The following is a 26,827-nucleotide window of genomic DNA, read 5'->3' on the forward strand; positions in this document are numbered from 1 at the left end:
TGAACCGGCTCTTAAGGCGCCGGGCACAATCAATACAATGTGAAGGTTTCAGGCATGTTTTCTACCGCATTGTGAGCTGCCTGCCCGGGAGGCTTTTTAGTCCTGCGTGCGACATGCATGCAGGGCACACTGAGATGACTGCATCGCCGTGTTTACATGGAAACAACCGTGTAAACACAGCGATGTGGCGATAGATGGACACAAAGAGAACAGTGAGTGGAGAAAAACAGGCAGGAAATCTGAGAATTGGTTCACATGCACTGTGGAAAGTGGCAGATTGTCTACCTAAAAAACAATGTTTCAGTTCGCCCATAATATGTATGCAATTTAACTTTTTTCTTAATTCATGTTCTATATAATTGGTTCAAATTGTGTGTTCTTTTGATAAATAGTGATGTATACAAAATATATAACGAAAGCTATGGTTGGACGGCAAATACGAAGCCTAGCAGTACTAAAGGAAATCCCGTGGGGGCAGTGTAGCCAATAGTTCAAGCGAGACGACCATAGGACACGAGGTCGGAATTTTCAGCGAAGGTGGAACTTTTCGAGGTGAGAGTTTGCAGGAGTTCAGTGACAAAGAAGGGCGCATGAAGAAAACCTCCTCCGCCGTCACCACGTTTGCTTTCGCCAGGAACTCTCGAGTCTGTGATGCCCTCAAGTGGATGTATTGTTTAACATTGGTTACAGCATTTGAAAACAGACATAACTCTACTTGTTTGTAGAAGCAGCGTTATCGGCCTTTCGGAATATTTTTTTAACTCCCTACTAGTGATATTGGCACAGAAGAACCCTTATCAGCCGGGCTCTTGTAAACATTTACAGGAAAACATTTAGATGCAGCTGGTTGGTAATCAAATCTCTTCAATGAGATATTTTTGAAACCACAGCAGGCCTTAATAATTTTTATTTTATGGGATATCTGTCTCAGTTTTAAAATCTGCTTCACTCGCATGTGCTGCTCAGGTGAAAAGGTTGGAATCTAGAAAAGATTAGCAGTTGATTTAACCTAATGTCAAAATGTCATATTTAAAAGAGGCATGTAGGGATTTGATATTAGACTGCGTCAGAGAATTCAACAGCAGTAGCAGTTTGCTGATGGTGTGTATCTGTGCACCTTGTCGTGGTAGGCGGTGATGAGCCACAGCTCCAGGTCCAGGTTATTGTTCCTCTTCTCCACGCCGATAAAGTGGAGGATGTTCTCGTGCTTCATGCCGTTCACGCTGAACATCTCGTACTCGTTCTGCCAAGACAGCTTGTCCTACACGAGAGCAGGGAGGGGGACACAGATGTTATTTATGTTGAGCCTGCCCTTGAGGATGAAAAAAAAGTAGACCCAGACTGATTTAATCTATGATCTCAGACGTCCACCTTCAAATCTCCACACCTCAGAGGATGTTAACTACGGCAACCTTACCTGGATCGGGAAGATCTTGACAGCCACGTAGTCGCTCAGCAGCTGGGCCTTCCACACGCAGCCGAAGCGCCCCCTGGCTTTCATCTCGATCAGCTGCAAGGGTTTGTGTCCCGTAATGGGAGACGGAGGCGAGGGACTGGGATCCTGCAGAGCGGGGGTGAACAGAAAAGGACATTGTTATTCTTTGTTTTTTCAGAGCATTAAAATAGCATGGGCTTACACTGAAGGTGACCGGGCCTTTGGCTCAGCAACAGTGTGCCTGAGGAGCTCCGGGCCACCAGAATCAATATCACCTCACGTCTTAAATCACACCTTACAACTTTCATTTATAGACTGGCTTTTATGGGATGATGCTCTGCTGTTGTTCATTTTCCCAACAAACAGTTTCAGCCTCTTCTGTGGCTGTGGTGCCGTCTTGTTTTTCTTTTTGACTTGCTTTATTTGTTTTATGGGTCTGCCGTTTATTTTATGGGATTGTTAAAGCACTTTGCGAAAAGACTGCTTCAGGAAGTGCTGCAATTTTGCATTATTATAAATACTGGTAAGTTTTTTGGCAGCAAGGAGAGAGCATACCAAGCAGGGTTTGGATTCATTCATTTAAATTCAATTAAAAAACCCTCAGGGCTACATTTGATTTCACATATTTGCTTAGTTTACTGAAGAGGGATTGGAACTGGAAGGTTACCAGTTTGAATCCAAGCGTACGCAGAGGAAAAGTACCTTGTGAGCAAGGCACATGGCGTGCAGGCTTTAACATGAAAGGATATGAAGCAACTTAAGCAATGATTGAAATGAACTAACGGTTGGGTACAAAAAAATCATTTAGGCGTCATCGTGACAAACCCCGGTGGCTCAAACCCCATGCGTGTGCAGTGCATTCATGCTAATCCCATATAAACAAAAGTGAACGCAAGGAGGCCGAGTGTTTCTAGGCCAAAGTATGTTAAACACAGCTGGTGATCGGGATTAAGCTGATCACTTTCACGTGTGACTTCACAGAGAAGGACAGAGGGCGAGTGAGGATAGAGAGAGACACGGAGAGAGAGAGAGGAGGAGGGGGGTGGTTAGAAAGAAGCATGCAGTGAGGGAGTCACATTTCCAAAGGATAAAAGGTACGGGAGAAAGACTAGCACATGACTGATGGCCTTTGATGAAACCAGATACGCTGCTGTAAAAAAAATCTCGACTTCACTTCCGCGCCTCCGCATCGCTGCTGTCAGGAAACAAGAAAAAAAAAAAAAGCTCCCTCCCGACAATGACAGCAGCGTTCATGTTTTTACTTGAACTGAAGGCTTACAAGGTGCAAGATAAGCTGCAGCAAGTCTCAGAACCCCGGGGCCCACAGGATCCAGTCGCACACCGTGAAAGTACACGAAAAGTGCAGGGCTGTCAATCCCAGTCTCTTTTCCCGTCCCTCCTGTGAAATGCCTCCCTTTTGAGTTGCGAGGTTTGCTCCTGCATGTGAGGGACGAGGAGAAAGATTTAATTGATGTGAAGCGCGCCGCCGAGAGCGTTTCCGCAAGCAGAGATTACCGCTGTCGCTTCATTTAGCGTTTTGGCACGCAACACGGCCGATATCCAATTCTTTCCTGCTGTGAAAAATGAGCTAAAGCGGTGGCACCAGGAAAAAAGGCAAAAAGGGTTTAACTGCACGAGTGAAACAGTTCGAGAAGTGGCTTCGGATTCTGCTGCCTGTCCCAACAAGATTACTGTTGCCACAGACGCATACTGTATATCATTGAGGGGTATTTATGAGTTTGAGTTTTTATCAAGAGGAATTTTTATGTGTGGTCCTGAACTTTGGCCTTCGCCTCACGGAGGCAGGAAGAAAGGAAAAGAGGAAGTGTTTTAGATGCAAATAGATCTCACAGTTTGATAATTCAAATCTCATCTATTTAAGTTCAATAGGTCATTGAGTTCCTAAAAAAACAACGTAATAAGGATTTATATATAAAAATGGGAAGATATATTCAGCAAAATAAATAGACGCTGGTAATTATGCAGCCAAAGTTGCATCATATTTTTTTTTTAAAGCCAATAAAAACATCTTAAATGCTAGGATATATAATCTGGACCAAGTTTGCAGTATTTCAAATAAATGATCAAACTTTAATCCACTGTTATGTATTATCGAGGCTGCAGTAGTACAAATTACTGTAATACCACTTGCAGATTCCTGTTTATTCAACGAGGCGATTTGCATGAATAAGGGGAAAAGTGTTTGTTGTTTTTTTGGAGGGGTGTAAAATCCAGCGGAGAGTTTCCATCCGGGCAGTGGCTGGGGGAGGAATGGAGGCTTTGAGTGGGAACTGTTGTGTTTACTTAAAAGCCTTTTCCCTCTGACGCAGAGCTGCGAGGCAGACCTGCTGTCTCCGCGCGCTCTCACACCGGGTGCCAGCCAAATGATGGGGAAAATTACCCATGATGCTGGCTGAGGTTGGATTACAGGGCAGCCCCAAATGGCCCTACATTAGGACCCTGAACAAACATCTTCAAGAGACAAAATAAGGAATTTATATCCGGGCTTCACAAATATGTTTCAATAAAGGACGGTAGCTTTGAATCTGATTGGCTCACGCCCAGGAAGAGTGCACTCCATTAAAGTTATATTGAGATCCTCAAATCGGAAGCTCGCCGTCCAGCTCGACGAGTGACCCTTATTGATCCACCCGCTAAAGTTGAAGGATTCGGTGCCCCGGCGTGGCTGTAATTTCAGACCCCGCATGTGCTGCATCTGGCCAGCGCCGTTTGAGCTGCAGCAATAACTGAAGCTGAATGGACCGAGATCCGGTTTCCCTCACTTAATATCGTGGACAAAGCTGCAGCGGTGCGCAGGATAAAAAGTGAATACGTGTGAATATGTCACAACATAAGGAAGGAAGTGAAGTGAGGTTGGTTACTGTGGAGTGCTGCATCGTGCCTTTAAAAAGGAACACAACACAGGTCTGTCTTGAATTAACGGGGATTTGTTGTGCTTTGACTTAGACCCGTAATAATTGAGAATAATAAGTCACTCAATTTTGTAATTTGCGGAGTTTGTATTCAACAATGGAGCTAATCCCCTTTCAGCGAGATAAATTGAGTACAATCAGACGTTTCCCTCGGTCTAATCCCAGAAAGGTGGGCTGTGAATTTGCTCCCCGCTCTGCTTTAAGTGTGACAGTCGGCTTAAAATTCTTAATTGCCGACACCAACACGGTGACAAAAACAAGCTGCAACGGCGATGACTCAACTGTGACCTGAGCACGGCGAGTACACAGAGAACTCTTGTGTCCCAAGTGCAATTAAATACGACAAGGAAGTGCAAGGGGAGGACTAATCAGAACGGTATGCCTGCAATCTGGAAATCTGGACACATGTCAATGACAATAAGGTGATACTCGTCGCTCAAGGTCTCTGTGCCAGGACTGTCCCAGAAATGCGACAAAACAACAATGCCGCGTGACGCACGTGTTATTTTATTCATGATTTATTGTGAATATTAATGTATTATTCAATGCTAGCAGCGTTATGTGTCAATTTATTATTTGTCCTCATCGGTTTGTTAATTAAAAGGATTCCCAAGCTGACATTCATCAAGGTTAGACAACCGACCACTAGCACTCACAGCTTCGGGTAAATCAGAATCACCAGTTAACCTGAGCTGCATTTCTTTGTAGTACCCAGAGAGAAGCCAACGACCAGGAGGTTCGAACCCAGACCCTTCTAGCTGTGCTAACCACCGCGCCCCCCACCCCATCTATTATTAGCAGGATAATTAGGGTTTGATTCGTGATCGAGATCAGACGTTTATAAATTTGAGGATCATTCTACCATACACGTTGTTCTCACAGAGAAAACTGAAGTACATTACTTTATCTGGCTGCACAGCTAGAAGCAATTCATATTCTGATCACATAATAATTATGAGATCCACACGGCTTCATAAAATCTACTTCTGTATGTAATGTCCTTAATGATTTGAAGTCATTCTATTCTGGTCAGGATGCGGTTAAGAAATCTCTAATGGCCGAGCTGTGTTATCTTTGCGGTGTTAGAATGAAAGTCATTAGTGTGTCTGCTACAAATGTCACCGGGACAAATTCCTGTGGATCCATTGAGCTCAGTGAAATATATGATACCTCCTCCGATCATGACGTGCATGACCAAATGATCAGTGAAGGACTCTGGCGTGCTCCAGTGTTGTTCAAGGGCACAATGCAAGTCTGTGATCGAGGTGAATTTCTGCACAGATACAGCGCCTGGCAACAGACATGACGGCGTTTGACCATGAGTTTGAGGTGAATGACGAGGATGGTGATTGATGGGTTTGTGGGTGACGGCCTGATTCTCAATACCGGAGCTGCTTAATGTTACCGATCACGTCGTCTTTATTACTTCTTCTGCCACGTTTAGAGGTAACTCTTATGACGGCGGCGTCTAAACACAATTTTTTGCGGGACTCTTTTCTTTTTTCTGTTTCTCTTTGTGCCTGGATTGTTTCTGGAAACTCTTTGTCCGCTTTCCGGGCTTTGGCCTGACGAGGCGGCGCGGCCCCGGTCAGGCCAGGGCCTCCCTCGGGAGTCACCGGATCCCTTGTCCGATCACAGGGCGCCGTGGCCTCAAGCTGGGGCGCATTACACTTAGTCAGCAGACCACAGGAAGCAGGAAAACAGAATCTGCTGCTTGGTGCCGTTCTTCCCAACCTGAACTATCTCCCTTGGCCTAATCGGGTTACGCCTTCATCTATTACATCTGAACGGGTCCTTTCAACCTGGTCTGGTTTGCCTGGGCTTTATGCTGTAGATTAAGTGTTCAGAGATATAACAAAATCCATGGGCCAAGTTTAAGCTTTGGACAAAGAAGGACAATGGGCAATTATTCTGGACTTAAGCCTCCAAAGAGCCATATCTCAAGGTCTTGTGACCGTATAACATGAGGCCATGTCAAACTCAGAAAGTTGACATTACAAAGAGATATCCTGAATTCACAAAAGAACAGAACCTAAACCCTCTCACAAAGGCTGGGGTTTATTCTTGCGAGCTCACACACTCTTTCTCACATGAGGACTTCCAGTGATGTCGGTTTCAATTTTGAGCCAAACGCACATCTGCGGAGGCTTATGCTCCTCTCGTACTTAAGTAATTTACACTCTCCGACTTGGAAAATGTTCAAGGTAAGTGGCAGCGCTCCTGCTTATGCAAAAATGTCTCCGCACTCCTCCTCAGTCTGCGAGTGAAATGGAAAAGCACGCTGCAGTCGCGGCTTCGAACACCTCGTGCTTTGTCTCTGTGCATGAGAGCCGCGGTGAGCCATAGGTCTGGCAGATACCATTCTGGAAACTGGGTCACAGCACACACAATAAGTTACATAAACATCACAGATGGACATTCATACATACACAAAAAAATAAAAGAGAAGAGGGGGGTGGGGGCTGCATTCGGAGCCACGTTGGCCACTTTCCACCATGCACAATACATTTTCAGCAGGGAAGAAAACAAATAAGACATCTGTCCATGCAGTAAACCCAAGCAAAAAAAAAAACAGACAAAAATGTGTGAGGAACGGAGCAAACAAGACGCTGTCGAAAAAAAAAGCAACAAAAGAACAAAATGGTGGTCTGAGATTAAGGGTGGAGAATTCTTAACAAGCTCTGAACCCAAAAAAAGAGGGAGGGGAGGGGGTGGGGGACGGGGACTAAGTTTCAACTTCAGTTAAACTGCTCTTACCTCCACCATAATGTGAAAGGCGTGCTTGTCGAAAAAGGAACATAAGAAGCAAACAGAGAGATTATTGCTACTTTCTGTCGGTTAGTGGGTGAAATAGAGGCAAGTAAAAGCCCCCCCCCGGGATGAGGGGTCGTCCCAGGACAACCTTCTGACTCCCACTCCAGACCAGCGCTTCCAGGGCTGTGGTTTGGGGGTCACACAGGGTCTGTTCATAAGCATGGCACCAAAAGGCAAGATGGTTTTGTAATGAACGAAAAAGTGCCGTTAAGCAAAGCAACTGAAAACTGACTGAAAGATGTGTGGAAAAAGGCCCCAAAAATAAAAAATGTTCCGTGATCAAGGTAAAAACAAGCAAACACACATAAATGCAAAGTTCACGAGAACAGCATCCTGACGACAGATGCATGGAACTGTTTCGATGTCGCCGCATGTACAAAACTCAAGACACAGAAATGTTGTCTTGGGGGAAGTGAGTGAAAGCCCCTCCCGCCTGAGGACATGAACACAGACTGTTTAGACCTAGAAATGGAAAATATTTTTGTTTTATTGTAAGTGCTGACACATGTTTGATACCCAAAGATGCTAAAAGCTTAACTTAACAAAAAGAACAAAAAGAAAAACAAGGATTTAGATTTAAATCAGGAAAGATGTGCTCAATAATTGCCGTAAATATCACCTTTTTTTTACCCGATATCCAGCCAGACAAATGTAAGGGGAACAAAATAAATTAGATAGATATTTAAAAGCATAGCTCTTAATGGGGAATAAAAAACGTTCCCTGTACGTTGTCCCCTATAACATATAGATTTAATTGGCATTTCAAATGGCAGTGCACGTTTAAGAAGTTTATAGAAACAGACTGAGCTTTGAAGCTGCGTCCAGACAAACAAGATGTAAGTAGCTGGCTAATAAAACAAGTGATGAGACTTTGGTCAGAATCGATGATGAAAATAGGATCCACGTCGGAAAAAGAAGCCCAAAGGCCCGACTTGTGTTTAAGTGCTGCAGGTCTGTCCGTGTGAAAGCTGTGGGTCTGTGTACTCAGACAGAATCAATGCCAGTTTGCCTCCACTTCGCACTGTAGTGTGAATAATGGAGGCTTGGTGGCAAATATGAAGCCGGTGATGGATCGCGGACATAATGGCGTAATGAGGGCGTGCAATAAAGTTACTTTGCCGCTCAGATATTTTCCTGGGGCGTCACACTGGATGTTTTTTTTTACCTTTGCGCAACAAAATCAAACACGCTTCATTTGGTGTAATAACTCAGGAGTTAGACGCAAACCGGTTTCACCGCCTCCAGTCTGCTCAAACAAAAGGCAGATTTCCTTTCTTCAGTGCTGTTCCTTATAATAAAATTAGAGAGCGGTGATAATGTGCCGTTATTGATCATTACGTGGGAACAATAAAAAATCATGAAGCCGGCATGTGTCATTGTCAGAGACTAAATTCGGGATTTCTGAGAGTTTTCTGTGCCTGTGATTCCCTTTGTGCTTCTAAATCTGATTATATAATTACACTGCGCACCTATTTATCTTTTCAACGTTTGAACTCGGGCTTATCTTATCTCCCCCTATCGCGTATTTCCCCTTTACGCAACAGCAACAAAGTGTGTATGATAAGAGACATTAACAAACATATTTTTCTGACGCTATGGATTGTTAGCTGCGTCTATGTTTGGTATTCGTCTCTGGCTCTGGGCGGACTGCTGCAACTCGTTTATGTCATAATCACACTCCCACTCCTTTTAATTAGAGATTTAGATTAACTGCGCACAGTGTGGTTGGCCGAGCTCGGCCGTTTGAAAGGAGTCAGGGTTGTGTGTAGCTGCCTCGTGGATGTTGTTAGGGAAGAGGGGAGAAAGAATCAAATCTATTTCCACCGACGTCTATGATGAGCCATGATAATGACTTCCCGTACGCGCAGGGCCAGCAACAGGTGCGGGCAATTTGCTACTGTCACATTAAAAATACATGAATATGCACAGAGCATTATGCGCCGATGAAGAGAAACAAGCATGATGAAGCAAAAAAAGAAAGTCTGCTCTGCTGCCTCTTTTTTGTTTTTGCACATCATCTGTAAAATATCTAACAGGGTGTCTGCAGGTTACAACATTTAAGACTTTTAAAATATATTTTAAGATACCTAATAATGCAATTTTACACCCATCTCTAAAGAAGCTATATTTATAAAAGTGATTATTCAATTATCATCCGAAAGTGTTTTAATAACGCTAACGCAACGAATTGCAAGAAGCTGTCGACAATTTGTTAAGTTCCTCTGGGCGATACTTGCATTTCGCAAAGTAAACATGATTATTTTATTAATTCAGATTTCTGGTTAAAAAAAGAAACTCCAGAAATGACTTCTATGCCTTTTAAGTTCTTATATAATAATATGTTGCATCGCTGCTCCACATCCCAACACAGTCGCCTGTAAAAACAGGAGGTGTTTGTGTTGTGTTTCTAGTCTCAACAGTGACAGGGCTGCTGGAAGCTGTCCTCTGTGACTTTGCAGAAGTGAGCGGTTTGAGTGATTATCAGAGTCACCTCTGCTTCTTTCTCTACACAGCCTGAGGCGCGACACCAAAAAAAACATTTTCCTATAAAAAAAAAATCTACTTCTGGACTCTGCACTGTATTTTCTCCACTTAATGGAACACTACATTTAATCAATTAAAACAACGTATGGATGCCAGAACAAATGTAGATAAACTTTGCCGACTTGCTTGTTTTGGCTTCCTTTGGAAATCGCAGGCAAATGGGATTTAATTCATCACCTCCTTGCAGCTAAGTTGACTTTTAAATATATTCTGTTTCCTCTCGTGTCCTTGTGCACCTACTAGTTCATGCACAAGCGCACTCGGCCCATTTGTTCCATCCTGTCTCTTCTGTTCCATTCTATTCTACTTTGTGAATTTATCAATCTTTTAGCTGTTGGTTTTTTTACCCCCCCGACTGTATCATGATTCATTATCTTATCCACTCTTCTTTGGCCCTGATCTTGTTGTGCTTTCTATCTTTATTTATGTATTTATTTATTTATACGTTTCCAGGTAGGGCGGCTCACGAGCCTCTTAGCGGGGTTGTTTTTTCCGATTGCACATTAGCATCCCTGATTGTATTGGATCGGTGTCTTTTCTTTGTCTCTTTCCTGCTATATTTTATCACCCTGCAAAAATATAATAACGGAGTTGAGAGAATCGTACGTTTCTCCTCAATCCCGCCCCCGCACTCCCCACTCACCCACCCACCCACCCACTCACCCACCACAAGCATCCTCTGAGGCAGAGCTGCGAGCATCTCTGTGTTTAGTTGTGTTTGCCTATATAAAGCCTCATCAATAATGCAGAGGCCCCTGACTCCTCTTCCATACGGTGGAAAGCTCTGCATGGCTTTCCTTTTCCCCTGCTGCCGAGCACCGGAGAACATAGCCGCGATGCTGTCGGGGTAAAAAAAAACAACGCCTTGTGATGCAACCGGCTGATTCAGGTGAAGACATGAAAAAAAAAGAAACTATGCAGCGATGGAAAAAAGTGTGGCTGCATAGGAAGAGAAGCAGCGCAATGGTGAGGTGAACGAGTGCAAAATAAAGAGGTGGATCCGAACGCTGTTTTAACCTAATTGGCACTATACGCACTTAAAATGTATGTGTGCTTAAGAGCATCTCTGACACAAAATGAACTATACCAATTCAATTCATCCCCAGACACTCTGGCGGCTTTAAAAGCGAGTCTTGAGATGTGTGTGGGCTCCAGAAGAGAGTCGTGGAAAAAGGGAAAAAGACAGAGCGAGAGCTCCTCTTATCCTCCTATACAACTTTGAAAGGAGAAACTGAAAAAAGCAAATATCCCAACGCAAACTCTCTCCGCACAGTGTGTCCGCTCTGTTTGACCACAGCTCTGTCCCTCCGCAGCGCGGGGCAGGGAAGGCCAAAGCTGTTTCAGCTCACTGAGAAACCGGATCAGTGGTGAAGTTGAAGGTTGGTTGAATAGAGACGGCAGGGCCGGAGTCTTCAATGCATCATACGGCAAACTTTAAACAATACGAGAGTTGTCTGTCGGGACCGACAAAAGAGCACTGCCTCATGTAGGAAATAAATCGACCAGAGCAGAGGCAGACACTTTCTGCAATTAATTATCTTTGATTATTTTTAACCCGACAGCATTCAGTACATGGTTCCGCTTCAGTAAAATACCGTTCTGCTTCTTACACAGATAAACTTCAACTAATTTGGTTTTTCAATTTACATTTTTTTTTTGTGAAGTGAAATTTTCAACAGACAAAAAGTGGAGGACACTCTTCACAGCGTCAATTCTGTCTTAAAAGACAGAAGACATCACAGTCCTCTCGCCAACGTTTGATTGACAGGTGAAATCTGGAAACATATCACAGCGATGAGCGTTGCGGACCAGAGACAGGAAGTGATCATGGATTTGTGTCACAGTGTCAGTATTTAATTTTATTTGAGAGATTGTTGTGTCTGGTTCTCATTCTCTCAACCTTGGGGAACTTACATGTGTCGGGACGAGGGCGGCCGGGTAGGCCAGCTTGTGATGCCTCCACATCCAGAAAGAGAAGAGGACCACAGCCGCCAGGCCTACGATGGGGACCAGCGAGTACAGGAGAGTGCTGAAGAGCTGGGGCTTCTGGGAAAAGGGGTTGGAAGTGGCTGTGGGGAGAGAGCAGAAGAGAGAAGAAATACAAGTTAACAAGAAGGGGCTCGTGTTGATCGACATTGCAACAAGAGTAAAGCAATGGCAAATCAGCAAATTTTGAACACTGACGGAGAGAAAACACAACTTGGGGAAAAAAAGAAGAAGACACAAAACAACATGCCCGATTGGCTTGACATTGTGCTACATCATCTCAGAGTGCAGCACTAGCTCTGCTTACAGCTTACTGCCACTGTGCTTAGGGATCATATCAATGCATGCACACACACACTAACGGAGCAGGATTAGTAAATCCATCTCGTGACATAACGTAATCCGCCCGCCAAAAATAACAGAGCTCTGAACTGCATCCGACCCCTGCAAGAGTCGCTGGGTGACGTCTGCTGGCTCAGCCCGTCCTCCCATCACAAGGTGTGACAGTCTGATTCGGCAGGGCTGTCAGAGGGCCGATGATCGGACGCTGAAAACACCACTGCAGCCCTCGGGGTGAGGGTGGGAGAAGTGGGGGGGATAGGAAGCAGTGAGGGCCCCTGGGGCCGCACCAGCTGCACCATCGCTCTCTCTCTGGGTCTTTTTAGACGTTTGATTATCTCTACGGGGTGTCTCCAGGTTTCGGAGAGTCACATTTGAAGGGATAAAAAGAGACAGACCGGCCTGTCGGACAATTAAGTTGGGGAAGTTAGGAGTGAGATAATCCCCGCTGGTCGAGGTGGTGACATGTTCTTTCGTTCACCATCGTCAAACCGAGCAACACCTCAAGAGTTCTGCCATTGTAAACTTTTACTTACTATTATTTATTTCTATACTTACTGCCTTTGCTGGATTATTTCTTTTGGCCTGCAACTTACGATGCTGCTGTATTGTCAGAGTTTCTTTCCTGGGTAAATAAAGTGAGCCATGCACTATATTGAGAGTCAAAGGGTTCCATGCTAACACTTTAGTTTACACTAAACGAGGTACAAACCATCATTTAAGAAAGTTGACTTGAACTTGGATGTTCCAAAAGTATTTCCCCATCCTGATACCGTTTCTGATCAGGGGGATATTGCTGCGTGTGTGTGTCTGTGTATATGTGTGTGCATGAGGACTGTACATACTGTAGGCGGTCGAATGCTGCTGGTCGGTCTTCGGGTGCGGGTCAGGGTTGTACAGGAACTTCTCGTTGCACATGTTGCCCTCGCAGCAGCAGAAGAAGACGTCGGGACTCTCCTTCTTCTCCACACACTCATTACTACAGGGGACATGAAAGCACTTCATCAATGCAAGTGCGCGTAAAGAAACGCACGTGAATGAACCCATTATCTGCATGTGCTCGCTGATAACAAACACACCTCTCCTTGCCCTCATTGAAGGAAGACACACAAACACTGACCATACACACAGCTACACACAAAACACACACTCCTCTACTTCCTCTCCATTCCCTCGCAAGTCATGAAAAACTAACATTTATAAAATACCTCCTGCACATGCCGATAAACAAACTGGCATGCACAAGCACACATGTGCACTAACGCGCGCCCACACACATTCACTCTCTCTCTCTTTCACAATCGCAGTCATCAGATAAAAGCCAGAGGAAGTGGCAGCCGCCCTCGACTTTCTCTGGACTCTCCAGGGAGCCGAGGCGGCGCCGTCTGAGCCGAGGTGCCCAAACTGAGCGGGCTGCAGAATCTACAGCAACGCAATCGCCCGGGAATCAAAAGAAAAACCCGGAGCAGAGCCGGCTGAAACCAGCATCTGATGCAAGGTTCATGTTCCCGCAAGAAGAAAAAAAGAACCACTTATTAATATCTGCTTACAGTCCAGGGTTTTTGGACTCTCGGTCTGCGCACAACAGACGGAATCCATGTTTCAGTGGAAATCCGGGGAGCAATTTAAATTCCATCTCTGCTGTATTTAAAAATGTAGCCTTGTGCGAGCCATTCAGATGGGGAAGCGCACAGAGGGACGAGAAACTGTGCTCAAGGTGATTTGCAAAGTATTTACAGCTGAGCCTTCCTCTGGATGTGCTGCCTTTGTCCCGTCTGAGAGACCTGCCCTGCTGCTTTGTCTCAGGAATCAATGCTCAGGTTTTTTAGGGAAGGATGTTGGTTCTAATTAAGATGAAAGCACACAAAATGTAACTTTCTTGCACTTGAGGGACAGATGAAAACGTAGGTAGTCTTTGATTATGCTTCGGGTTGGATCATTCTTGATATTTCTTTTGTTTTCTGATGATGGACGGATGATTTTAGACCAAGGTTCAGATATCAACCACAGCATACTTCCCATTTAGGTTTTTTGGCCGATCTATTAAAACAACTATTCCCTGACTTATTTGGCGATTCCTTTTAACGTGCCCTTTACCCGCGTACCTGTCGTAGCAGTTGACATCGTCCAGCCAGCAGCCTTGCTTGACCACCTCCACGTTGCCGGACACGTTCTTCCAGGTGGCGAAGCAGTGTCGCCGCTTGTCTTTGTCGCCGTAGCACGGTTCGATGCCGCTGCGGTTGGTGCGCTCCTTCTCCCAGCTGGAGTTGTAGTACGCGCACTCCTGAGTCTCCGAGCGTCCTAGGATGGCACCTGGAGAGGCGAAGAGGACGTTGATTAAATAACTGTAAATGTAAAGGTCATTATGAAGAAAGTATGGACGCGTTTGTGACTTTTCCTGAAGTTTAAAAACAAAGGATTTGTGTGAAATATTTTTCCAGGCACACATTGTGATTTGCATGCTTCTGAGGACAGTTATTGTCCTGCTCTGTCACTGACAAAGAAGGTAATTTAGTTTGTATCAAAGAGACATTTCTCTACAGCCTCAAAGTTTGAGAGACACAATGAAGTCGTAAAAAAAAAACTTTCAAAATTAAAAAATCTACTTCTAATGTCAATGCAGCCACGAAAGACGAAAGTTTTTTTTCAAGACGAACAATAAAAACCAGCCAGGCATGACTGACAGAAATAAGGTTTCAGAGAAACAAACAGGCGAAGCAAGGAAACCTAAATCCTCGACTTCTCTCCTCGCCAAAATAAAGGGTGCTCTGGTTTCCTGCAGATGAATGCGAGCCTCAGGTTTTTTTTTTCGCAAACCGATATCCAGAGAAGTGACGGCATGACAGCTTGTCAGTTAAGCTGCCACTGCTCATCACCTGTCGGGGGAGTCGGTCCCGTTTAGACCGCTGACAAGACTGGAAATAGTCGGCCTTGCTTGCTGTCTGCACGTCATTTTGTCCGAGCTCTATTGGCAACGTGTGGGACTGTTGATGCCGGGTCTCAGTCATCCATATGCATCAACTGGAGCTCAACACCATGGGTAAATGTAATTTATTTTCCTGCCCCTTCTGCCGAGGCTTATACCAAACAGCCAGCTTACTTCGCTCCGGTGTGAAAATGTGACTTAACCTGTTTGTGGGAGAGACGGCGGTGCCATGCGTGGGTCAAACGGTTGTGAACTTCCTCAGGCTGTTTACATAAGGTAAAAACATTTTATAAAAAAATCCTGCCGTGTTTCTCGGCGCCCGGAGCCCCCGATCATACACCAGGTCTGAATACAGTAGGGAATGGTTTAAGTCAACTGGAGTTCATTTCAATTCCTATTGGAAGGGAGGCTAAAGTGTTTTTTTGAGTTACATGATGTATTTTGGGCTCTTGTATGTGATAACTGCAGTTTGAGGTCTGTCATGAATCTATTTAGAGCTTGTCAGTCCAAAAGGTTTGATAAACACCTCCCGGGCAGAGGTATCAGAGCTGGGAGTGTTTATTCCATTTATTTCTGTTTTATTCACTTAAACTATAATTTGCCCACTCTGCTAGGATTTGCACTCAATACCAGCTTTTTTATTTATTGTTGCTTTTAATGCCTCCTAAGTGCTCCATGATTTAACTGTAAAACGCAGCAAATAAAGAATAATTCTCCGGCTTTATGTGATCGGTTACCCGCACTCATCCGCCAGGGTAATAACAGAGTGTCCTGTCCGGCCTAACTGGGTCCCCAGTCGCCGCAGCTTCCAGACATCAGGGCTTCGCTTGCATAATGGAAGCCAACTTCAGAAAGATCATGTATTTTTCAATAAAATGGCTGCTTAAGTCAATCCAGTTAGCGCCAGCTCCCCAGCCATGTCTCTCCTCAGCGACAATAACAGCTGCGGATGGAGGCGAGAGAGGCTACTTCACTGGCAGGCGAGGTCACTGGGCCTCTTAGCGCCACTGACGGCATTTTCTCTCTCTCGACAAATCCATTTCCCATGAAGCCCCGAAGTATTTCACAGCAACAGGTGCGACTCCGAAACTGTTGCCTGCGAGAGCAAATGGCTGGAGCAAAGGGCGGAGGGGAGGAAAATGGTCCGGGGCCGGCGAGTGAGCGGTGCCACAGAAAAATGCAGCGGCACGATGAAAATCGCAAAAAAAGAATTGGTTTAAAAACAAAGCACATTGTATTTACATAGAAAACACGTTTGAACTGAGTGGATCAAACTGTGAGTATATATGAAAGCAAAAGAAAACAAGTAACCCACAAAGTTGTGTTATAGCTGCTTGTAGAAAGAAATTGAGAAATGTTTGCCCGAACATGCACTTAATAATGCCCCAAGGAAGATTACATCATCTGACATATGGTTCATGTGCCCCCCCCTGCAGGCTCTAAAATGCTTCCCCTGCAAACACATCACATTCTAGATGTTTGAACTGTGCATTTAGTTTATGGAAATAAATAACTGCACCAAAGGAAGACAAGGAGCAAATCCTGCAAGCCTGACTCACTGCCTAAGCTGAGGAAAAGCAACATTAACTCTCCCTTTTTATTGTACGGCCGAAACCTTTGCCAAGATGCCCTCGAGTGAGACACTCAAAAGTGCAGAGATTAGGTGTGAAGGAGAGCTGCTGAAAAGGCCGGCCCTCCTGTCACAGCCGTGAAAATGCCTTAATGAAATACGCCTGAGAGAAAACACCGGTAAGGAAGAAAAAAAAAAAAAAAAGGGCCAACAATTCAACTCAAGTGTTTGGTATGAGGCTGGCGAGGCTCCCGTCATTCCTTAAGGCTGACGTAGGTCTCGAGTAATTTTCCAACCGCATCTCGAGGCTGAGAAAATAGAGATGTTTCTCGCTGTGGCCGCTGATGAACGGCAGATAATAAAGAAGTGGGTGGACAGATCCCCTGACGGCAGCAAGAGATGAGAAAACACGTTTTTTCTTATCCTCAATTGACCTACTACAGTTTTAATATCGCTGTACCGTGATGTATGCTAGGAGCGTTTTTCTATAAGATTTGTTTATCCACTCCGTCAGAAACTCCAGCTTATGAAAGATACGTTGTTGTGCAACCGAGCTCCTATTAATCTTCCTGCATGGGCATGAATACATCATCCCGTCCATTCGGCCTCGAGGGGGCCGAAGGTGCTAATGATGGAGGTATGTTTTACCTCCGTTGTAGGTGAGCTCGTTAGCAACATCAGCCATGCTAGCGCCGATCCCCCGCAGTCGCTGCGTCCGGGAGCTTTGCATACTCATTTCCATTTTATTCATGGTGATTCACAAAGAATGCTGAAGCAGGACGAGCAGCGAGTTCCTGGATCGACATCAGTATGACTTCCTCATAATAATAACGTCTTTATCTAGCTTTCTAGACACATTTTTGGGACCCGTACAATACAATTTATTAGACTATTTATTGCTTCGGCTTCAGACTGGGTTCGTATCTTTGTCCCCCTGAGAAAGCACTGAATCAACTTTTTTTAAGTCCTTCAGGGTCTTGGACAAATGAATATAAAGAGCAAAACAGAAAACAGAATGTCGGTTGTCTCCTTTTCTCTGGCCGAGGTGAGCAGCAGCACCTCAACGGCTCCTTTGATAATGCACTCCATTCAGGTATTATACTGTGTGAGAAGGAGCTGCGAACCATGTGAACTGCAAACAGAGAGCTCTGTTGTAAATACAGCCGTTAAGAGCCCGAATCAATCACCTCTCTGAAATGAGGTGACAGTGCGCGCCGGCTTCCTATAGCGCCGTATGCCAAAGGTGGGCAGGAGCCGCCTCGGCAGTATGGCGGATATGAAGGATATAAAGCGGTGAAATCAATCTTCTGACTATTTGGCGGCTCAGAGTTCACCAAAGCGGATAATGTCATCGAGTGCAAGAGCCTACACAAGTAATTGTGCAAGGACATACAATGGGGCTTCCACCCACAAGCACACATCCAGGCAATAAAGAGCGAAGCCTCTTTGTCTCTGAAGATATTCGACGCATGGAAATGTCAAACACGAGAGGCACAGGCTCACTTTGTGTGCTGTAATAAGGTTTGTGGGAGAGAGGGATAGAAAAGGAGAAAAAAGGTCCATTGAAGGACCACAAACATGTGACATGCATGAAGGGTTGCTTTCGTAGTTAAGACCCAGGGATTATATATTTAATTTATAACGCATTAAAGGAAAATGTCAGAATTAAAGCCTTTTAAAAAAAGGGACACACAAGTGGAGAAGCGACAGAAGGTAGAAGGGGGAATAAAGCGGCGGTCCATTCTCCTCTAGTGGATCGATTATGAGACCATGCTTCAAGGATAAGACACAACTTTACATGGAGTCCAATCAGTCCAATCATTGGGACAGACAGAGGTATGCATGTTTTCGTCCAGCGCTTCTCTTTCGCAAAAAACTGAAATGACCACAGAGCGTTCCGTGGAAGCTCCTTCCTCTCTCCCAGTCATACTGGAGATTTATCAAGGTTAACCGTGACCTACTTTGGCTGCAGATATTTAAGCCATGCCTCCCCCCTTGCAAAACATCTACACGGCCCGACCCACTTCTCAGTCCACTGGGGCTTTTTGGAAGAACTGCTTCTCGCCCCTCCTCTCTCCCTCTCTCTGATCGGTGGCTCTGAAAATTCACCCTGACATTTTGAATTTCTACATTTTGGGCATTCTGCCGATGCTACTTATCCACAGTGATTAAACTCCTGAGTTCCCACAGCACCAAACGAAAGGAAGCAAACTGTAAACTGGTCTTGTCACGATACCAAAATGTATTGCTTTGATATTTATACCAAGTTTAGCATCATATACCGAAAATGATTGTGCCGGAAAAAGTACCTACGTTTCAGTATCCACTGTACTCCTGTGACCACAGAATGATCAGATTTGGTTATTAGACTCTCAAAGAATAAGTCGCCTGAAAACAGGGGGAATGTGAGTTCACTTGAGAGTGTGTAATCGGAAGATGGAAACGATGGTGAACTTGGCAGAGACGCAGCAACTGGAGGAGGTTACTGATTATCTGCAGGCTCTGAGAATTCAATCTTTTGTCTCGTGGCCAATAGGTCAATGCTAGATTGAGGCAATTCAAGGAAACCTGATTCGGAGAGTTACAGGCGGGGGGGCCCTGACACGAAGACGCAGAGGGGGATGCCATCGCTTTTTCGATGGCGAGTCGCGCCGTGATAAACCTGAGGGCTGACAAGCCGCCAGCTTGCTGCTGGCACGAGTTCACCTCCAGCTTCCAAAGGAACTCATATCCACGAAAAGCGATTCACGCTCTCTAATCTGTAATGTTCAGTCACAATGTTGCTTTGAGTTAATTTGCAGTAATGCCTTGTACAACTAAAGCACAGTAGTGAAAGTACCTACACGCTCCGCTTCAAGAAGTTCTTTTAAATAACCCTTTCATAGCTTTCCTCAATTGTATTCATGAATATAATTAATTCAAGTTTTGAATAAGGCGAACAGTTGTGTCAAACCTTGAAAAACATGAGCAAGGGTTCAGATTGAAAATAGTACTGTGTTAAAAAAAAAACAATCAGAAGAAAGAATAAGATATAGAAAGCCTGGTTTAAGGCGTGAATCCCTAATAAGAAAGTTTATGTGAAATGTTAACGCAACAACAGTCATCCTTATTCCCCCCAAATTCATAATTAAGTGGGTGAAGAGGGTCAATGTGTGAAAAGGGTCTCAAAAGCGTCATAATTATTTAACACAGAGTTTGAAAGAATCTCTTAACCTCGTATGTCTCTCAAAGAACTGGAAACTTTGGAAACTGTCCCTCCCAAGATGAAATGTTTTTAGAAAACAAGATATTTTGTGCAAACAGAGGGCCACAGCAAAACATTTTTCTTTCCTTAATTTCTCTGACCCGCCGCATTTCTCCGATGGAAGCAATTTCTCCAAAGCAATTACTTCTTGAAACATTTCCTTTCATGAGACAGTAAGAAGCCGCTGCCCCCATAATACCTCAAATCCACTTTTCTACTCAGGACGACCGTATCCCTCTGAAAGGCCACTGTTTGAGATGCACGCCAAATGTCCAGAGAGGAGACAGAAAATCACAAGGGAGAACTACATTGCATCCTGCGTAGTGGCACACGTCTCTCCATTAGCCAAGCGAGGGCTGCAAGGCAGGAGCCAAGCAGCAGAGGTGGTTCTGGTCTGATCTGTGGCCAGGGCTGGTGAGGTGCATGCTGGGTGGGAAACGACCACAAACCACCTGCCAAATGTTGGGAGAAATTTCGACCGAAGCCGCCTTGGCCGATAGGCAGCTGCTACCAGGAAGGTAGAAGAAGCCCTTTCTGTGTAGATAGTTGTAAACTTGGCTCCTCTCCATCACCAGATGTCTTAACACCACTTTGATTCAACCTTGATCGTGTTCAAGGAAGCTTTGCAAAGTGATGCCTTCATGTTTCTGCTTTCGCTGCCACATCATCTATGCATCGCACGGGGCCTCGACACAACAGAGAGAGAACAGTCCTACGTATGATGAACCTGTTATCTGTCAGTATACAAATGTGACGTTTTAGACTCACGATCTGTCCATCAGGTATTTCTTTGCCTGATCATTGCTGAGGAAAAACAGAAACTAAATATCTAATTTCCCCTCTGTGGCTGGTCGCAGGGGCCGGCTGCGCTTCACTCTGCTCTGTTGCCTCATAATGAAGTGGCATTTTGGCGGGCCAGGCCGGCACTCGACACTGCGTGCACCGAAGTAGGTAAACAACTCATTTATCAAGGCCTTTTTGTGTGCCTGCCAAGAGCAGGGATTGTTCTTTATGATGGAATTTGTTCTTAGGATCAACTTATCATCGGCGTCCGGGCAGACCTGAAATAGATTTGAAGTGATGTATGGTTGCTCGGGGCGCTGGTTTGTGTGGGAATATGTGCGACCAGTGCTTTTAAAAAAACAAACCTGAACGATCCTTTTAAATAGGGTTGGAATTCAGCAGGTATAGGCCAGGGGTTAGAATGACGTCTGCAGAATTGGCCCCTTGTCTTCCCAGCAATGCTTGTTGTTGCTGCTTATGCAATTTGACACTCCACCCCCACACAACTAAGTGAAGACACAACCAGATACAGCTTTTGAATGTGTGAATAACCACATATTCAGCGGAAAACTCTTCCCAGTAGTGTTAACACCTTGCTGCACCCATTCTAAGAAAATCACGGGTATTTAAAACAATCAGCATTATTTATCTGTAATGTAGAAGGCAGAAAAACAGATTCTGGGTGTATGCCAGTGACGTGGAAGGAAGGGAAGAGAAAGACTAGATGTGCTTTTGAGGTGACACTGGGTTCATGCGACTAATGCTGTCAGCCTGGTTTGGGCTGCAGCCCTAAGCGAATCAGGTCTACTGTCAGGCTTTTCTTCCTAAGGTGGTTTGTTAGTTGAATTCTGTGGATTAGGAAAGAGAAAAACATTAAAAAAATGACATGTGTCCGTCTAGTTTTCGTGCAGGATTTGTGCAAAGTTGTCAAACTCATCCCTGGAAGCAAGAAATAATATTTAAAAGTCTTGCTCGAGTGGCAGCAATAGGAAACTGTGTTCACTAACTAAATGCAGCCATAACTCATCCAATCCAAACTCGCTCTTTTTACAACCACTAATCCATCCATCCTTCTTCTTCTTCTCTTCCTCGACACGTACACGTGGGCTCCGCCGGTTGGAAATGCAACCCACCACTTGCCTTCAGGGCAGCTCCTGGCCGCCTTGGATAAAGATTTTTTACACCATTTATAGCTGTTTTGACGATCACAGGCATTAGGCACCGGAGGCAGCACTGGAGACCGCTGGCCCACGGCGAGGTTAACACCTGAGAGTACACTGCGCACCATTTTTAGTGCCGGGAAATGGATTCCCAAGTCCCACTGAACAAAGTTTATTAAGCCGTCAGCCTTGGTGCTCAATCCATATTTCTGTGATGTGAGAGAACTTCACCGTCCTCAGGTATCTGATGGTATATATCATAAAATGTGTTCTAGAAAAGAGGCTGGGGAATAAATCTGAGCTGAGAGACATACCAAATGATAAAAAAGTTTTTATAATAATTATACCAGTTCTATATTTTTCTCCAGCAGCCGTGGCACTGTTGTTGCTGTACAGGTGAGTGAACTGAGAGGAAACAGTCTAGTCTAAGCACAGAGGCACGGACGGAGTCAGACACTACTTTACAGTAGACTGTAATTTTTCAGAGCCGCCCTGGTCTCGCTGTGAGTGCTACTCTAATGCCCAATCAGATGGTGTCGTGACATGGCAGGGGTGGTCAGGTTGGCTCGGGTGAGCTGGTCACAAAGACTGCACTCTTTCCACGGCCCGGGAGGAGGGGGCACGGTGGGGGTGGGAGGGCTGGGGGGGCATTAAAAACCACCACACTCAGCAACTGAATCCAATCCCTTTAATCCTCGCTGGTATGCCCGAGCGACAAACGCCCATTGGTCTCCGCCTCAGTTAGCACTGATGGGGCCGGTTGTCGGACGGGTCAGGAGAGCGCCCGGGTCTCTCAGCGCCCGACTCTACCGTTTGCACAAGGAGCACATACCAGCGGAGCCCCGTGTCCCTTGTGTGTAATGGGCCGCAGTCGGCCACCGCATGCCGTACATTCTTCACAGGACAAGCAATTTAAAAGGTCTCGTTATCTCCCGCAGAAGGATCTGCATAAAACCCCCCTTCTGCTTTTACCCCCACAATCCCCTCTGTGCTTGAATAGTTTGGATTTATTTGAAGGGTGTGTTAAGGGCCACTAGGGCTTAAAGCTGAACTGTATATTGAATTAGCAGCGATATTGCAGTATCACAAAGCCTGCGGCGCCGGTATTTCAATTCATTTTTTATACAACAAGCAATCAATGAGTTAAGAACGGAGGATGGGGGGGGGGGGGGGCACTCCATTATATGTATAAGGAAATTGGCCCGAGAGAAAAAAGCCAAATTTGGGGTGGGACTTTTTAAATGGCATAGCACACTTAATACTATTATTAAAAAGAAAACACAAATACAAAAAATAAATATGGAGTGTCCCAAAACAGAAGCTCAAGCTGCTAGAAATATGATGTCTGAAAAATATTAAACCCCTCAACCCCGCAGTAAATGCACAGCTGGCTCCAAACGCATGGAAAAGCGGTCTCAGACTTTCGGAGCCCACTGTATAGCTGTTCCAAATATCTGTTATCTTGTCTCTGTGATTTATAATGACCCAAATTGGCCCTGAAACAAAAACACATGAGCCGAGCCCTTCTAAGAAAGCGTGCAGAAATGCACTCTGCAGTCAAGGTTGGCCCACACTGGAGCCCAGCTCGCTTGCTGCCGCTGCCGCCGCGTAAAGCTAATGCACCGCTCCGCTCTGAGTCATCTCACGTGTCCCATGACATGCTCTCTCTGCCGCTCAGCTACGTTCCCTGTATGCACTCAACAGCTTCCCATTTGCACAAGACGAACCAATAAACGTAGGGAGTCAATAATCCCCCCCACCCACCCTCAACCCCCCTTTTCATCCATCCAGCTATCTGACAACCCCGCTGACTCCGGGCTCCTCTTTATATTTAGTGTAAACTAATGACACAGACTGGTCACGAGGCACTGGTGCCAAAATAAAGCACCAACACTTGTGTATTTTTAATTGAGATTATGTTACAGGTGCTGTAAGCTAAGAATGTGCCTCTGCTGATGCAGAGAATAACCACAATATTTCGGCTGGGTTTATAGTTTTGCCTATCAATACCCAGGTTGATGACTCAGTGATTTTTGGGCACAGCTGAGATTTTGAAACTCTCTTTCCCGTCAATGCTGGTTGGTTGAAAAGAAAAACCTGTTTAATATTAATAGTGTCAGGTCTGAACAAATCTCCTCTCCGCATCGCTGGTATTTTAAACTGGTGGTCGGTGCAATAAAGAGAGCCACCAGTGTCGAAAGGTTTATATTCTGACCTGTTGATCTGTCTGCCCTTTGCATGATTGGTGCTCTATGCTACCTTAAAAGGTTTATTTGAGGTTTATAAGATAGCAAAGCAAAGTGGCAGCAACAATAATGGCAGGAGAAGAAACCCACGGTATCCTGAGTGAGCCACGTTCAAACCTGGTCCCCGCCGAGTTCCCCGAGACGCCGCTACCCTTTAGTGGTTTTGGTGATAAGGGGTCAGGGCGACCTTCATGACAGGGAGGAATCTTGGCAAGTGTCGGGCGAAGACGAAGAGGAGGAAGGAGGGAGAGCGTAAAGCGGGCGAGGACCCTCGAGAGAGCCTGAAACAAGAGCATGATGAATGTACAGCTCGCAGTTTTTAATCAAGGATCAAAGGAGGGCCTCTCCGTCTGAGCAGCCAGTCTGTCTAGACTGAAACGCTCCCAAGCACATAAAGCAACATCTGCAGGACCCATTAATTACAGTAAAGGACCATTCTGGACTGTTCTCTGGGGTACCGACACATCGAGTGGCCAAGACGGAGATTAAAATCATCCTCATAGTTTATATGAATAGATTTTGTAAAAACGATATTCAAATTTTAAGACTCTAAAAGCTCAGGGTTATTCCCTAATCGCTCAAGAACTGCAACGCTGAAGGTGATGGTTTTTGTTTTCAAACTTAAACTTATTATCATCCCCATCATTTGTTTTAATTTGAGCCAGTAATGTTTACAGGGGCAATTCTTCGAGTTCCCATTATAGAGAGTACGCACCCTCTGCATTTACATTTGAGGCTTTTAGCTGATGCTCTCATCTGGCATGACTCGCAGGGAGCTGAGCAAACTGGGTTTTTAAGCAGTGGCGGATATCAAACCTGTGACCTTTCGGTTGAAGGGGTGGACTCCATGACCTACCGGCACAATCATGTGACGCCGTAGATGAGGAGTTACAAGCTAACGGATCAAAGTAATTGAATCTTACAACATTTATAAGGTGGAAGCTAATTTTAATCTCTAAAAAGTATTTACAGAATAAAAAAAAAATTATCAACTGATTTCTTTATTATTAATATTATCAGTGTCTATGTTTGACAATATGTTCCAACTTTTATTTAATACAACATCAAGTTCTATATATTTTCTTTATATAAAAAATAAATAGACTGGAAATTATCAGAGCAATTACAAAAATATCGCTCGGGATAAACTGTGTAAAGATCAAGCGAATGACCTAATATATGGAGTCAGATTATCATGAGGTTAATAACGTTATAACTGCAGTATCAAGCAGAATAATCAGAATCATTATTTTATCCAGGGACATGGCAGCTCGAACCGTCTTCCTCGGCTTTTCTTCGGAGCCTGCACCTCTGCTCCCTCCGAGGAGGTGAAAGCTGAATTAAATATGTATGGTGTTTTAGTCCCTTCACTGCTTCCTCGCTGCCATTATCAAAAGACCCGGAGCCTTGCAGCATGTGCCAACGATTCTTTGCATTTGCTCTGACCTGCTTGCAGTATTTAAGATCTGCAGCATCGGATGATGTCAGCCTCAGAAAAAAGTTACAACTAACTGGGTTTCAAACGATTTCCACTAATTACTTTACCTCTGTGGTGGGTTTTTTTCCTTCCAGTGTATTGGCGTGTGTGGCCCTGTGATACCGGGAGCAAGTTGAAACAAACCGCTGCTAAGGAAGAAAATCCCCTCAATAGCAATAATGGTGTTTTGATGATTCTTAATTGCAGTGAAAGTTTAGATAGTCATTAATGTGGCGAGTGCGTTTCACAATGCCCAGGGCCTTTTTTCATAATTGGTTAAAAACATCAGCGCCTTCCACGCATGATAAACACCTCACTGATTTATTTCCAATGTAACTCAACAAGCTGAGAAACTTGGGCAACATGTGAACAAGCTGGGCTAAGTAATGAAATCTAAAGGTCACCTGCACTCCTCTCTCTCTTTCTATTGTCATTTAGTTGGATTCACAGCTGCCTGGTGTAAATTGATGGACATTAAGTTTACCGCAATTTATCCTGTAAAATACATTTTGCAACATATCGGCAAACTTTAACAATGACATCATTAAGTCTGTGAAAGGCTCTTATCAGCTGAAATGATAAATAAGGAAATAAAACCAACTTGGTGCAGCTTTTTTGGTCTTTTTTTGGAGCATATCATTGGCCTCCACCTTGAAAACACTAATTTAACTCATCCAAACTGCAATGTCCTCAACATCCGTGCCGAAACTGCACGCACTCACAAAAACAACCGCGACCACCCCAATTTGTCACCAAAAATCTGCACACAAAAGCCATTTGTGTCACAAAGCACAAAACACCTGGCCGCGCTCTAAATTTAACCAGTGCTCCTACTGGTGGAGGGTCATAAGTCCCCCAGCTGGACCCAGCAACGTGCCGTCGCCGGTCACCATTTCACATCCATGGGCACAAATCGGTTGGGGCGCTTTGTTTTCTTTTAATGATGCTCGAGCACAGGATGATACACGGCCCTGCGAGGGAGCCGTGTGGCTAGTTGGGCCCAATGGGATATCGAGGCTACATCTGGCCTTAACAAATACACCTGTGCTTTCAGAGCCTAATGCATAATGCAAGGGAACATATTAGGAATGGATAGGTGGAAGGAAATGGGACAGAGTTAGTAGCCAGACACGGAAACACCTCAAACTCTGCAGCAGAAGGGTACAAGTGGGATTTAGTCGCAGTCTAAAGTCTCAATTGACACAATGTACCAACTTAATAAAGAAAATATGACTTTCTCTGACTTTGGACCCATTTCCTCCAGAGTTTTTGACTTTAAAGTTGATTTAAATATTCATTTTTGCAATAAATAGATTCGTATCAGTGTTAAAGACAGATATGGAGCATTGGAGCATGTTCTCATTTAATAA

At 44.7% G+C, this 26,827-nt stretch overlaps 1 protein-coding gene across 1 annotated transcript in view; it reads right to left on the reverse strand.

The window, feature by feature from the left end:
* Nucleotides 1-26,827, reverse strand: part of acvr2ab (activin A receptor type 2Ab) — a 36,258-nt gene that overhangs the window by 4,025 nt on the left and 5,406 nt on the right. The window contains exons 2-6 of the mRNA XM_062380934.1: nt 14,157-14,364; nt 12,897-13,030; nt 11,641-11,795; nt 1,418-1,561; nt 1,118-1,261 (exon numbers count right to left, since the gene is read on the reverse strand). Of these exons, the coding sequence (XP_062236918.1) occupies nt 1,118-1,261; nt 1,418-1,561; nt 11,641-11,795; nt 12,897-13,030; nt 14,157-14,364 (785 nt within the window). The remainder of the gene's footprint in view (nt 1-1,117; nt 1,262-1,417; nt 1,562-11,640; nt 11,796-12,896; nt 13,031-14,156; nt 14,365-26,827) is intronic.

This window comes from Platichthys flesus, chromosome 22 (genome assembly GCF_949316205.1).
Source record: "Platichthys flesus chromosome 22, fPlaFle2.1, whole genome shotgun sequence".
Taxonomy (NCBI): Eukaryota; Metazoa; Chordata; class Actinopteri; order Pleuronectiformes; family Pleuronectidae; genus Platichthys; species Platichthys flesus.